General features: G+C 40.8%; 1 protein-coding gene across 7 annotated transcripts in view; it reads left to right on the top strand.

Annotated features, from left to right (window-relative positions):
* The window catches only part of TLE1 (transducin-like enhancer of split 1 (E(sp1) homolog, Drosophila)), an 88,861-nt gene that overhangs the window by 20,281 nt on the left and 55,499 nt on the right, over positions 1-13,081 (top strand). For 4 of the 7 annotated variants that reach the window (XM_012640041.1, XM_012640046.1, XM_012640043.1 and 1 more), the window contains exons 5-6: positions 6,635-6,697; positions 8,239-8,343. In XM_012640041.1, the coding sequence (XP_012495495.1) occupies positions 6,635-6,697; positions 8,239-8,343 (168 nt within the window). The remainder of the gene's footprint in view (positions 1-6,634; positions 6,698-8,238; positions 8,344-13,081) is intronic. The other 3 variants (XM_012640044.1, XM_012640045.1, XM_012640047.1) reach the window with 1 other exon arrangement.

Raw genomic sequence — 13,081 nt, 5'->3', positions numbered from 1 at the left:
AATTGAAGTCCCTTATCAAATGCCTGTTCTTTAGTGCAGAGCTCTGCCAGAGTAGCAAGGGTACAGTGACCCTGTCATTGACAAACCAGGGCCACTTTTTGTACTGCCGTTGTTGGCTAAAGGATGGCATGGCCTTGGCCCTGTGGCTGTTGCAGTCCTGTGTGGGCTGTATGGCCACTCAACTGTATTGCTTTGCAATCAGGGCTGAGTTTGTCACCTCCGTTTCTGGTCTTGAGTATGTCCCAATTCCCTACTTCTCCTTCCAAGAGAAAGGACTAGGCAGGGAATGTGGATTCTAATCTGGCTTTATGATCTTGGGCAAATCATTTCCTTTAGGCAGCTGCTTCTCCGTATGTGATGTAAAGGTTTTAAGAGGGCTGGGTACCCAAATGGATCCTGGGTTCGCAGGCATCGTGGGCCTGACCACTCTTCTCTCTTTTCCCAATTTAATAATAAATTTAAACAAGAAATCAAGGGCAGTGTTCATAAGGTTACTGGAAGGGAAAAGAGTTCACCGATAACCCTACCGTCTCAGCATAATCACTGTTTTTGTTTTGGGTATCAGCTTATAGTGCTTGGCCACATGCATGATGTTTAAAAAAAAAAACACAGGCACACTAACACCACATCTTTCTTTGTTCTTTCCCTCCTACTTCATCTAGCAAATGTGTTGGACATTTTGGCATTATTATCATAAATATGACTTTAATGGTTACTTACCATGCCTGTGGGCTGGTGTAGTGTATTTAAGTGTTCTCCTAGTATTAGACAACTGATGTATTGGGAGAGTAAACAATAAGTTTTTCAAAAACTGGGCAGATGGTTGTGATGCGTTGAATTGCTGTTACATCTTTATCATCTGGCTTTTTCTCTTTTGCTTTGAAACCAGTGCTGCAGTGAACAGCTTCATGCATGGAATGCTTTTCATTCGAACTATTTCCTTAGGATAAATTTTTAGCTGTGGGAAGCCTTACCAAAGGGCTTGAATAATTTCATGCTCTTGAAACACATTGCCCAGTTGCTTTCCAAGACAACTGTACCAATTTACTCTGTCATCAGTCGTGTACGATTGTTCCAGTTTCCCCGAGGATTCATCATCATTGGATGTTACTAATTTTTTTTTTTTAACTACCTTAACCAGTTCTGAATGTCCCACCTTACTTACAACAAAATTTGCATTTTGTTTGGTTGCTGGTGAGGTTGAACTTTTTTCTGTATTTAAGGTTGTCATTTCACAGACTCAGAAACTTCTGGTCAGAAAGGGATTTAGAGGTGATCTATTTATTTCCTTTGTGTGCTTTGTTTTCATGTTCTTGCCAGACACTTCTTACCAACACTCCACTGTGTTTTTATCTTGGCTTCCCGCTTGGTTCAAAGAAACCAAAAGATCAGTTTGCCAGCCTTCAGCATAAGCACCATTTTTTATGATCCATCAATTTGCAATTTAATGCTGGTGGAGTTTCCCCTCCCTAAGCTGACTTTGGGCAAGGTGCCATTGGATTGCTTTGAGACTGATGGGCAATTACTCTTAAGCAGTCCTTTCCCTGTTTGGAGCTTCAAACACTCATTATGCATTAATTTGTGTGTAGTGGGGATGTGTGCGGGTGGGCATTGAGGAGTGGGCCCTTCAATATTGTAATTAGACAAGGTGTGAGGAGTATGAAAAGGTGGCAAGACGAGCTTAGGGATCGTAAAATCTGTAAACTCCAAGTTCAGATGCCCAGAAAAACATACCTTGAATTTAAAAGCCCTGCAAGGTACACCAGGGTTTGATTGATTGCTGGTCCCTGAGGTATTTGGCCATATTTTAGCTCAGTTAAAGTATACATGTATATAAGTCTTATGCCTGCTGACATATGATTTCGTTTTGTAATTACAACAGGACCTTTTTCTAGCACTATTTAGTAACAGTTTAGGGGTACATAGAGATTCAGTTTTAGTTCAGTGAAGCATGACTTTGAAAGTATTTTGAATATGTATCCTGGGATCAGTTTCAGTGGGGATCTGTATTTAGTAGGAGTCTTATTCTCCTGGTGCTTCTCATCTCGTGTTGAGAAGACTGTGCAGACAGCTGTCAAGAAAGTGTATGGAAGCTTTATGTGACATGTGATTTTTAAGCATATAAGTTTAGTTTACCAAATGACAGTGAGTGCACTGGAGGATCTCGAAGGGCCTAGAGAAGAGTGTGTTTATTGGTGTTCGACAGGGAAAGACAGCTTGTAAGTGGATTTCAGGTAGGCCTTGAAGGATTGGGAAGATCACTTATATTTGTGTAGCATTTTGCAATATGTTCCTTTCGCTTACATACCAACTTACTTGATTTTGATGAAACTCTAGATTGGTGGTGTTTCTGTTACTCAGATAAGAGACCTGGGACGCAGCAGTTGAAATGACTTAGGACACCTAGTACTAGTTTACCCAAATTTTTGGATTATAAAGGCCAACTATTACCATATCCAAATCAGTGAGGGAAGTTGGAATGGATCAGGAGAATAAAAGATTGTTCTAGACAGGTCATTTGGACTTCTTCCTTCTGCCTTAGGGAGTGGTGGCTGTCTAAGGAGTCAGGCTTGGTGTTTCTAGGCCCTTCATCCAGCTGCTTAAATTTCTGGGTGGAGGCTTCTGTGCAGATTTGGTTTGGGGATAGCTCTTGAATATGCTGATTTATTGTTCTTTATACACTGCCAAAAATCCAGGCACAGGGAAAGTTTATTTATAAATTATTTAGCAGGTACCAAATATGCCTTCATCTTCGGGCAGGAAAATGATTTCTAGGTGGAAGATACAGTGAGCTCATGGTGTTTTCACTGCAGTCATCTAGCCTTCAGAAGAGGTGGAAGGTGGTGGCATCCAATATCCAGGTTAACCGACCAGCGGTCTCTGATCAGGAATAGAACCTGGGTGAAGACACTACTGTTTGTTAATTGGTGCTACATTAAGAATCTTACCAGAATACCCTTGTGTTGAAGCAAGAGATAGTACTAAAAGTTATTGCCAGTTTTCATGCTGCTGCCATTTATACTATTTTAGGTGACAGGGAAAATGTTCACGAAGTCCTCCTGGGAAGGAGGTGGTGATGCTTTAGAATCCACAAAGCACTGTCGGGTGAACTCTGCGTCCTCACGCTGCCAGGTGATAGGTTGTTCTTGTGGACGTCGTGCAGCTCAGAGAATTTCAGGGCCTTGTCCAGGTTAAACCAGCTTGTAAGTAGAAGAGGTGAGACTTGAATTTATATTTTCTGGTTCAAAAATCAAGCCCACTTCTCAGGGTATTGTTCAAGGTTAGAGTTTAGAGACCTGGCAGAGGGAGGATTGCTCCAATTTCTGTTTCTTCTCCAGACCCTGTATTTAGAATTTCTAGAACATATGATATGGCTTTTGATGCTTCTTTATCAGTATGAGCTTTGAGCTCTAACCTTTCTTCCTCCTGTTTCAGTCTTAGTCTAACCCAACTTACACGGTACAGTCGGCCCTCCGTATCCATGGGTTCTGCACCTGTGGAGCCAGCCAACCACGGATCAAAAATACTGAACATAGACTTTTTTCTTGTCATTATTCCCGAAATAGTACCAATATGACAACTGTTTACATAGCATTTACATCATATTATAAGATATTATAAGTAATCTAGAGATAATTTAAAATATACAAGAAGATGCATGTAAGTTATACGCAAATACTATGCCATTTTACATAAGAAGCTTGAGCATCTGTAGATTTTTATATCCTTGGGGGTTTCTGGAGCCAGTCTCCCATAGATACAAAGGGATTACTGTATCGTCTTTGCTTTCATCTGTACTCTTTTTTTGATAATTTAATGTTATTAAAGGTTTACAAACAAGCTCTTTCCGTTGAGACCGGGTCTTAACTGTTCTCTGACCATGCTCGATTTTACCTTGATGCCATTCTGTGTAATAATAGAGTTGTTGTTATTAAAGATGAGGATATTTTCTTAAATGAATTCCAGCTAGATCAAGTAATTAAGTATTAGAAAGTATAACCACAGCACCACTAGAAGAAAATTAAGCATGGGTTTTATAATCTTGGTGTGTTCTAATCCTTACCCAAAGGCCAGGAGCATAGGAAGAAAATTCTTTTTTTTTGACCAGATAAAAACTTAATCAGTTTTATACAGCAAGAAATCCGCGCTAAGCAAGGTTGGAAGACAAGTGGCAAGCTAGGCTGGGCAAACTGTGATAAAGAGTTAATAATTGTCTTATGTAAAGAACTACTACCAACAGACAACAACAATGAAACATCAATGAAAAAGTGGAGAAAGGAAAAATATAGTGGACCAATAAATATGTGAAAAAATATTTAACTTCAGGAAGAATCCAAGGAGTGCAAATAAAAATGAGATCATTTTTTAATCTATTAGATGGATGAAAATTAAAAAAAAAAAAGTCGACAAAACCCGATATTGACACTGGCTGGGAGAGCAGGCCCTCCTAGACTGGCAACAGTGAATTGGTGCAGCTTTCCTGCTGGGCACTTGGGCGTCCTGCATTACAATTTAAAATATGCACACACTGACCCAGCAGTTTCACTTTTAGGGATTAGGGATTCGTTTTAGAGATCTGTGTGGAGAGTTATTTGACACAGAGTTTGTAATTGAGGAAAATTAGATGAAACCTAAATATCGACTGATGCCAGGGGTGCTTAAACATCTATTTGCCTATACGGTAGAATATGTTGCTGTAGTTACTAATATAGATATTTATTGACTGGGAGGGTGTCCATGACACATTTTTTGAGTGGAAAAAAAAATTATGGAAAGGCAGTGTATATGATAGGACCCTTGGGTATTGAAGCGTGTCTCTCTGTTGCTGGCTTTCTGCACGTATAGTGAGATCCGGGAATGGTGGTGTCCCAGAATCACCAGTGTTACCCAGGCTTATCCTTGGGCGACGGACTTGGGGTTAACATTATTTTCTATTTGTCTGTCTATATACATCTGTGTATGTGTGTATGCTCAGTGCGAGCATATATGATTTTTAAAATTGGAAAACCTTAAGTGTGACTTTTGGAGCAGAGGAAAATATAGCATGCTGTTGGAATGTATGGTAGGCAGTGGGTAGGGAGCAGGGACCTACACAGGAGTCCACGAAAGGCATCCCTGCTTTACATGCACCCTGGTACACAGTGCAGACCCCTGTTGCAAAAGACGCTTGTGCTTTCCAGGAGAGGCATGATCTCGAGTTAGCGTGAGTGGGTGGCTGTGAACAAATGAACTGGGTAGGGCCGACCCAGCTCTGTTTTGGTACCTGGTACAGCTGCATCCATTTTGCATCTATCTGTTTGCCTCATTGGCTAAAGCAAGGTCATGCATGGGTTTGCTCTCCGTATCGGTCATCTCCCCTTCTTCTGGTACATGTTTTCCGTGGCATGGTATGTAACTCTGTCTCATTGGTGGTCAGGGAGAATTAGGTTAGGCTGGCCTACGTCCAGCCCGTAAAACCAAGACTTTCCTGCTTAGTTAACTGGAGTCATCTTAGAGGACAAAAGGAGGTTATTTTTTATATCCTTGATTGTAAAGTTCCTGGGGTTTCTAGTTTATCATGCCTATTCCACTCTCCATTTCTCAAGGGCATGGACTGCATTCTTTTTAATTTTCTTCTCCTCGTGATCATTTTCATTGCCCAATTCAGTAGTAGAGGTGGCATTCAGTAAGCATTGGCAGAACATGATGAAATAAATAAGGTCAATGCTAGGCCTCTTTACAGATTACTTTTTTTTTTTCCTTTTAAAAAAAAAACAGAACTGGTTCTTCAGAGTTGGAGGAAAGCAGAGCTGCTTTACCAGATGTTGGAGGTGGCCAGGTGGATCCTCCTCTAGGCTGGGAGCAGAGAACCCTCTGTTCCCTCTCTTGCTAGTTTGTCTCTTGTAGCAGAGCAACTGCTGTGCATGTGGAGCCGAACAAGAAGTTTTTCCTGCTTTCTTTAAAACAGCTTGTGACACTGTGTGAAGACGCCTGTTGTTGTGTTCAGCCGACCCGTGGGCCCTGTCAGTGGGGTCTTTGCATTTGATGCTGAATTGTGGTAAAATTTCCAGATATTGGGATTTGACCATCACTCTAGACTCAAGTATTTTTAGTAATGTTTTGTTCGTTTATTTGAAATTTTGAGACTTAATGAAGGCTACTAACATTAAAATCCCATTTCAGTTGTGCAGAAGTGGGAAGGAGGTCAGTGGGTCCCTTTCTTCTGCCCTGTCAGCTTAGGCCTCATCTTTGGAAGCTGGGCTGCTTTGACACTGCTGTGTGGCTCCAGTGGCTTCTGATTCCGGTTTGAATGAACTTGCTTTAACCACATAGATGTGCCATCATTGGAAAAAATCTAACAGTCACCAAATTAAATGATCATATAGCTTTATACCACACAGATTTTCCAACTCCATTAAACTACTCATTATCTGTTATTAAGTGAGCAATAAACCATGCAGTTGTGCCTGACTTTGCAAGTGGGGTTGATATCTACTGTTTATCTCAAGATAAATATTAGTAACATAACCTGGGGAAACGATTGTATGCCTTCCAGAGTAGGTAGAGGAGGACTACGGTGTTGGAGGCATGAAGTTTTACCTTTCTGAACTGATTGTGAAGTATTCTAAACATTTGTGTGGCTTTGTCTTTATAGACTGAAATCGCCAAGAGATTGAATACGATTTGTGCACAAGTCATCCCATTTCTGTCTCAGGAAGTAAGTAAAACTGTTCAGCTGTTAAAGTGCAATTATGTTGCTTCTCTGTTTGCAAATTAGCTAGTTTTAAGATGTTAATTTTATCACAAGGAACAAGTGTGAAGAACATCTGTTACAGCTGAAGTGTGTACACCCCCTGCTATCTATCCAACACATCTGAGGGCGCACTGTAGAAGTGGCGACGATAGCTCACCTCCCAAATTAATTTTTTTCTGTGGAAAACTGCAAAACGACTATCAAACATAAAGCTTTCGCTTGCTTTGAGTAGTATCAGCTTGATAGCTACTGATGATTCAGGTGTCTTTTCTATCTTTTAAGTAGAGAGCTATTCTTGTACTGACTTTTAAAAATGGTTCTGTCGGGGTTGACTTTACCATGGAAGCAGTTCTTTCTTTTGTCCTTGTATATCAATTCGGTTGACTTAATGCTGTCCATGGAGGGGGTAGATGATAATGATCCAAAATAAGAATTCACATTATGTTAACCGAGTCAGGTGCATATGTAAACCATTATATTTAGTTACAAAGTCATAGAGGTTTAACCTTAATACTTTGTGGGGGAAAAGCGCTTTATATGAAATTGACTTAAGACTTATATTTTAGTTTTGCCTTGAAAGGTTTACCTTCCTTTTGGATACAAGCTAATAAATGCTATAATGTATAGTGAGTGTGCACAGTGGGAATGTGTCTTGAGGCAGGTGAAAGCTTATTGAACAGGGAGTCAGAACGCTGGGTGTCTGTTCTGGTCCGCATTTGTTGCTCCGTGCTGGACGGTCACCATCTCTGCTGTTGTAGCAGCCTCTTCCAGCGTGACTTTTGTCTGATGTTATGATATAGATTTGTTGGCCTTTTGAATCTAGTTGTTTATTAGACTTCAGTGATCCAGGTCTCTGTGCTCCACTCTCATGCCTCCCAAAGTAAACCTGTGGCTTTGTTTCTGTTTGTGGGTGGACTTGGGAGGTGTACAGGGTGAGTTTCCATCTTTTGAACTGAGGGTGGGGTCCTTCCTTTCCCCTGTGGAGAGTAAAAAAAAAAAAAAAAAAAATCAAAAGGTTAAAAGAACGAGAGGAGTTCTCAAGAGTTTCAGGAAACTGCTTGTGGCTGAAGATTTGTTGATCAGAGAAGTGATTGCAGATTTAATGTCTAAATTTCAAGTATTGAAATGGGTGCTTTAAAATTGCTGTAAACTTCTGCCCAAAGTTACCATTGCAAACCCCTTCTGCAAACCAGAGTGATCTTCCAAGTCCCATTCTGTTTATTTCGTAAGGCCCCAGGTTATTATTCTTGATGTCCCTTTTGGCTTTCTATTATTCTGAGCCATTATTGTCCCAAGTTAAGTAGTGACTGGTGTTGTTCAGGAAGACAGGGTAGCACCACTGTTTCCCTTCTCCTGGTGTTCTGTGAAATAACGTGAGATTGAGAAACTACGTATTTAAACCCTTGTACTTCAGCCTGCTTTGCATTTGTCTTTGCGATGTTGTTAGAATGTACAACGAAGTTCTCAGCTGTTGCTAACACCTTTTCTTCTCCTTATTTTCAAAGCATCAACAACAAGTGGCCCAGGCTGTCGAACGTGCCAAACAGGTGACCATGGCAGAGTTGAATGCCATCATCGGGGTACGTGGCCTACCAGGTCTACCTCCTACAGTGTGTATAACCAGCTTTCATTTCTTATTAATTTGATGGCTTAATATATATATATATACACATATATAATTTTGTGTAGGTTAATGTTGACCTATTTGATAAGGGTGGAGGGGTCGGGATGTGCTGAGTTGTGTAGAGGAAGAGGGCTTAGCATAAGAAAGTTGAAAGAGGAAACATTTTAGGAGGGGAAGAAAAATAAATACACTTTTAACTGGTTGATTAAAAAAATTTTTTTTTTAAAGAGATGTGGTCTCACCATGTTGCCCAGATTGGCCTTCAACTGCTGGGCTCAAGGGATCCTCCTGCCCCAGCCCTCCTGAGTAGCTGAGACTACAGGTGCATGCCAGTGTGCCTCGCCCTAAATCTACTTTTAAATGGGAAAATAAATGTAGTTTTTCCTGTGTCACCTAAACCACCCTTGCTCCATTAGTCAAGTAAAAGCTTTAGAGTTTTAAATACTTTCCTTACCTCTGTCTTATAACGTTAGATCACAGTGAGGTCAAGACAGGTCTCTGAATTATCATTTCACTTAGCGATCTTTGCTTTTGCCTTTTGCTTTCTAGGGTATTCGAACCTATGTAACTGTTTGCTCTTCCTCTTTCTTGTGCCTCTTTCATGAATTTTTCAGTGGCACACCAATGAAAAGAGCTCTCTCTTGCTGAGGAAGAAGTGTTAATTGTGTGCCCTGGTGCTCTCTAGCCTTTCACCGGGGCTCTTGCTCTCCTCTGTTGAGTTCAGTCAGTGCTCCGTGCTGGTGACTGGTTATCAATCACAAGTCATTTGCTCTGCATTAGGGGACCCGGTGAACTGTGCATTCCACCCCCTGCGTGAGTTCATCCCCCCACCCCCACCACTGCAGCACCCGGGATGGTTCTCATGTGTTCTGCCCCTTCCAGACCAAGTGAAAAAAGTAGCTGAAACAAGGGACCATCCTTTCTGATTTTATTCATACGTGAGTGCCTTGAGCAGATTCAGATCACTCATTTATCAATTTATGTTAATTGCTTGTGAGAAGATGCCCTGCTGGTCTTTATAGTTCCCTCAGACACTTTGTAATGATAATTAGACATGCTGCTGTACGGATTAAGAGTGCCATAGTCCAATGACGGCCACAGACAATGGAACCAGTTAATCCATCAGGGCTTAAAATTACATCCCAACTGGAGATGGAGGAAAAACATAAGAGCCAAGGAGGATTAAAGAATGAGCCTCAGCTTGAAAACTCTCCTTTCATCAGTTTCTCAATTGCAGATCTGCAGTTGGGTTGTCTGTGCTAAGCTATTGGCAGTCAATTAGGTGAAATAAACTGGGAGGGTGACCTTCATTTCCTTTTAATAGCTTTTTCCTCCCTGAAATGGGGAGCTTCAGTGGATTTTCAGCTTAAATTTTATTCAAGCTGCTTTATTACACTTGACAGCTTAGCTCTGCATAAACAATTCTCCCTCCTCCTCCCCCCCCAGGTCCAGGCACTGCCTTTCTCCCCCTTCAGTATCACATTTTTGACTGTTACTTAGTGGGCTCTCTAATCACATTCAACAAAAAACACAATTACATCTGCATTTGTCTGCTGCCTTCTGTACCTTTTTCTTGTGTAATGAATTGCTTTATTTCAGAGATCAAATCAAATATTCACTGGTACTTTCACATGTACCGTGTTTGATTAGCAAAGACTAATAGTGAATTGTACTTGTAGCTCCAGCACAGAATTTTTTCACCCAAATGAGTGAGGATGGAAAAGCCTGTTTTGATTAAAAGAAAACATATGCAAAGCAGTTCTCAAGTACCCAGTTAAACTTTGTGGAACATGTTTGTTTTCTGATAGGCTCTAAATTTTTCCATATAATTTCTTGATGGTAAAGCGCTCACGTTTAAATTCTCTAAGGCACTGCCTAGCCCTTGTCAATCTTCTCTGGACCCACACTTCAGAAAGGAGGAAATTGTATTAACCAGATGTTTCTAAGTAATATCCGTTTTAAGCTAAATCAGAAAATAAAAATAGCGGTTGTTTTAGAAGGGCAGATGAATCTCTAATTTTATGAATGGCTTTAGTCCAGGAAAAATGCTGTTGAGATTATGAAGGCAGATTAGCTATGGAGAGCGCAGCAACAGTCACCCAGATTGGTGAACTGGGCCCAACGCGCGACTTACCGTTGCATGTCTTCACCATACTGGCACGTGCAGTGCTTATCATTGTAATTTTTGGATCAGTATATTAATTTATGTCAGAAGGCTCTTTTCAAGTCTGTAGTGATCAATAGTTATCCCGCACCATAAGTTTCATGGTCTGGCATATGCTTGATTTTTGCTCGAAAGGAATTGTGTGCGTCCTGGAAAATCGAAGTAGCATAAAATTGGGTTGACAGTTCAGTGGACCTTTGCACCCCTTCATTGAACATGCAGTGTGTCAACCTGTCTTCCCAGAGGGGAGGTGGTACCGGGAGACTGTCTGTTCCTACAAGCAGCAGCTGCTCGCAGAGTAAATGCAGCCTGGTTTGATAGCAGCTGTCAGTATTGTTCAGGGACCGACTTAGGATGGAGAACAATGGGAGAGGCCACGCTCTTAGTCTGCATCAACTTTCAGGCTAAGAAAAGAAATAGTAATTTAACGGTTTAGACATCTATTACAAGTGTGAAAGATCATGAAAGAGTACCCTTTAAAATGCAAATGAGCCGAAACACTCATTCCCTTTAAGGTACAATCAAGGAGCTTACTGCTTGCTTGACAGGGCTAAAGATATTTCTTTTTAGCAAACCTGGAAAAAGTAAGTCTTCTCAAGGACATGAGCTTCTGGATAAGCTCAAGGTGTGTCCTGGGCCTGTGGTTGCTCTTTGAGGAAGAAGAAAGAGGTTATATTTTTTCCATCCTTGTCGAGTGGAGTAATGGTGACCGTTTCTCACTAGCATAGAAATTGTAGTTCTCGTATCTGATAGAAAATACCGAATTTTGATTATTTCCTACCCCGGCACCTGCCTTCTATGTAAGACATAGAGTACTGATATTTAAGAAAGATAAGCTCAGATATTTGATATTTGGAGAAACTACTGAAATATTTTTGTTTGACCTTTTTTTTTAAATAGCTTTTTGACTGATAGCAAATTTGATGACTGGCAGAATAATACCTGCAACCCTACTTTTTGTATTTTGCTTCTCACCAGCTCTTTTTCCAGTAAACGTATTGTGTTCTTGTAGCAATTAAAAAGATAATTAATAGTGGAGACATCTTAGTAGGCACTGGGGTTTATTTGGTTTGACACACAGCTCACTTAGGTGTCGGAAAACAAGTTGCATTGTGGAACTTACTCATTTGGGACCTTGAGTTTTTAGATCAGGATTGACTTTACACTTTAGGCAACATTCCTTGAAAGATCTTTTTTTTTTTTTAATTTGGAATTCTCTTAAGAATGATCAAAACAAAATTGGTCATTCAATGTTGTAACATCTTATTTGTTGAATGGCTACCTGAACGTAGAATTAACTGAAAGATTTGTCAAGATCGTTCCCCACTTTATTATTTGGAGAGTTTGGAACTAAAGCTCTCTTTTGCTTTCTCTGATAGATACTAAATAATTGATTTTAGTTGAGACTGGGATTCCAAATAATTGGTTAATCAGGTTTATACTGCAAATAATAAATATATATCTCATGTCTGTATCTATGTCCCTGTATAGCTATAGGTACATATTTGTATACACAAAGATTTGTTTTTCTCAGGTGATATATAGTTTTTATGTAGTGAAATACAGAGATCTTAAATGTACAGCGTGATCACTTTTGACACCTGCGTACACCCAGGAACCCACACTCCACAAGATGCGGGTGGATTCCGTCACCCCCAGCAAGTTCCCTTATGCTTCTTACCAGTCACTTTCTCCCCATTCCCTGAGGGATGGTTGCTTTTTGAGTGGATAGTTTAAAAAAAAAATCAGTTAAATGAAATTTTCTTTTTTAGAGAAAACAATTGCGTAGTTGTACATGTTATTTCTAACTACCTGTTGCCCAACTTCATGGTGTTTGTGGTAATCATATAAGAGCATCTGCATTGTGTTACCTTGGACAATGCCTAGGATCAGATGGACTTGGGTAGGACACTTGGCTGCCATTTATCAGCTTTGTGACCACGTACAGTCAGTTAATCGCTATCAGTGTTGCCATCTGTAAATGGTAATGCCATCTACCAGCACAGCTTTTGTGGGGATAAGACCTTGGCTGGCAGCCTTCACTGAGCACGTGGTCCTCACTCCTTGCACTGCAGTTTTTGTCTGCCTGGTTTCTTTACAGACCTGTAGCAGATCTGTGGGTCCCGTTGGCCAAGCCCTCGTGGGAGGTGGTTGGTCTAAACAGCAGGTCACCCCCTCCTTTGCCTTTTCTAGTGGTTACATGGATGTGGGGGTTTGAGATTAAACCTAACCAGATGCTCTGCTCCTGCCATTAAGTTGTCGTGCATGAATGACTTTTAATAAGGACACAGCAGTGGAAAAGCACTGCCTTTTAGCTTGTGATGCACAGACTTAAAAGTTCAAAACTGAACGGAAAAAGCTAAGTTTTGGAAACAGATGAGACAGAATTTAGAGCAAAAATGTGAAGATGAAGGCCGGGCGCGGTGGCTCACGCCTGTAATCCTAGCTCTCTGGGAGGCCGAGGCGGGCGGATTATTTGAGCTCAGGAGTTCGAAACCAGCCTGAGCAAGAGCGAGACCCTGTCTATACTAAAAATAGAAAGAAATTAATTGGACAACTA

Source organism: Propithecus coquereli, unplaced genomic scaffold (genome assembly GCF_000956105.1).
Source record: "Propithecus coquereli isolate 6110/MARCELLA unplaced genomic scaffold, Pcoq_1.0 Scaffold147, whole genome shotgun sequence".
In the NCBI taxonomy this organism is placed as follows: Eukaryota; Metazoa; Chordata; class Mammalia; order Primates; family Indriidae; genus Propithecus; species Propithecus coquereli.
The sequence above is the reverse complement of the archived record's forward strand: the minus strand, read 5'-3'. Positions and strand labels throughout refer to the sequence as shown.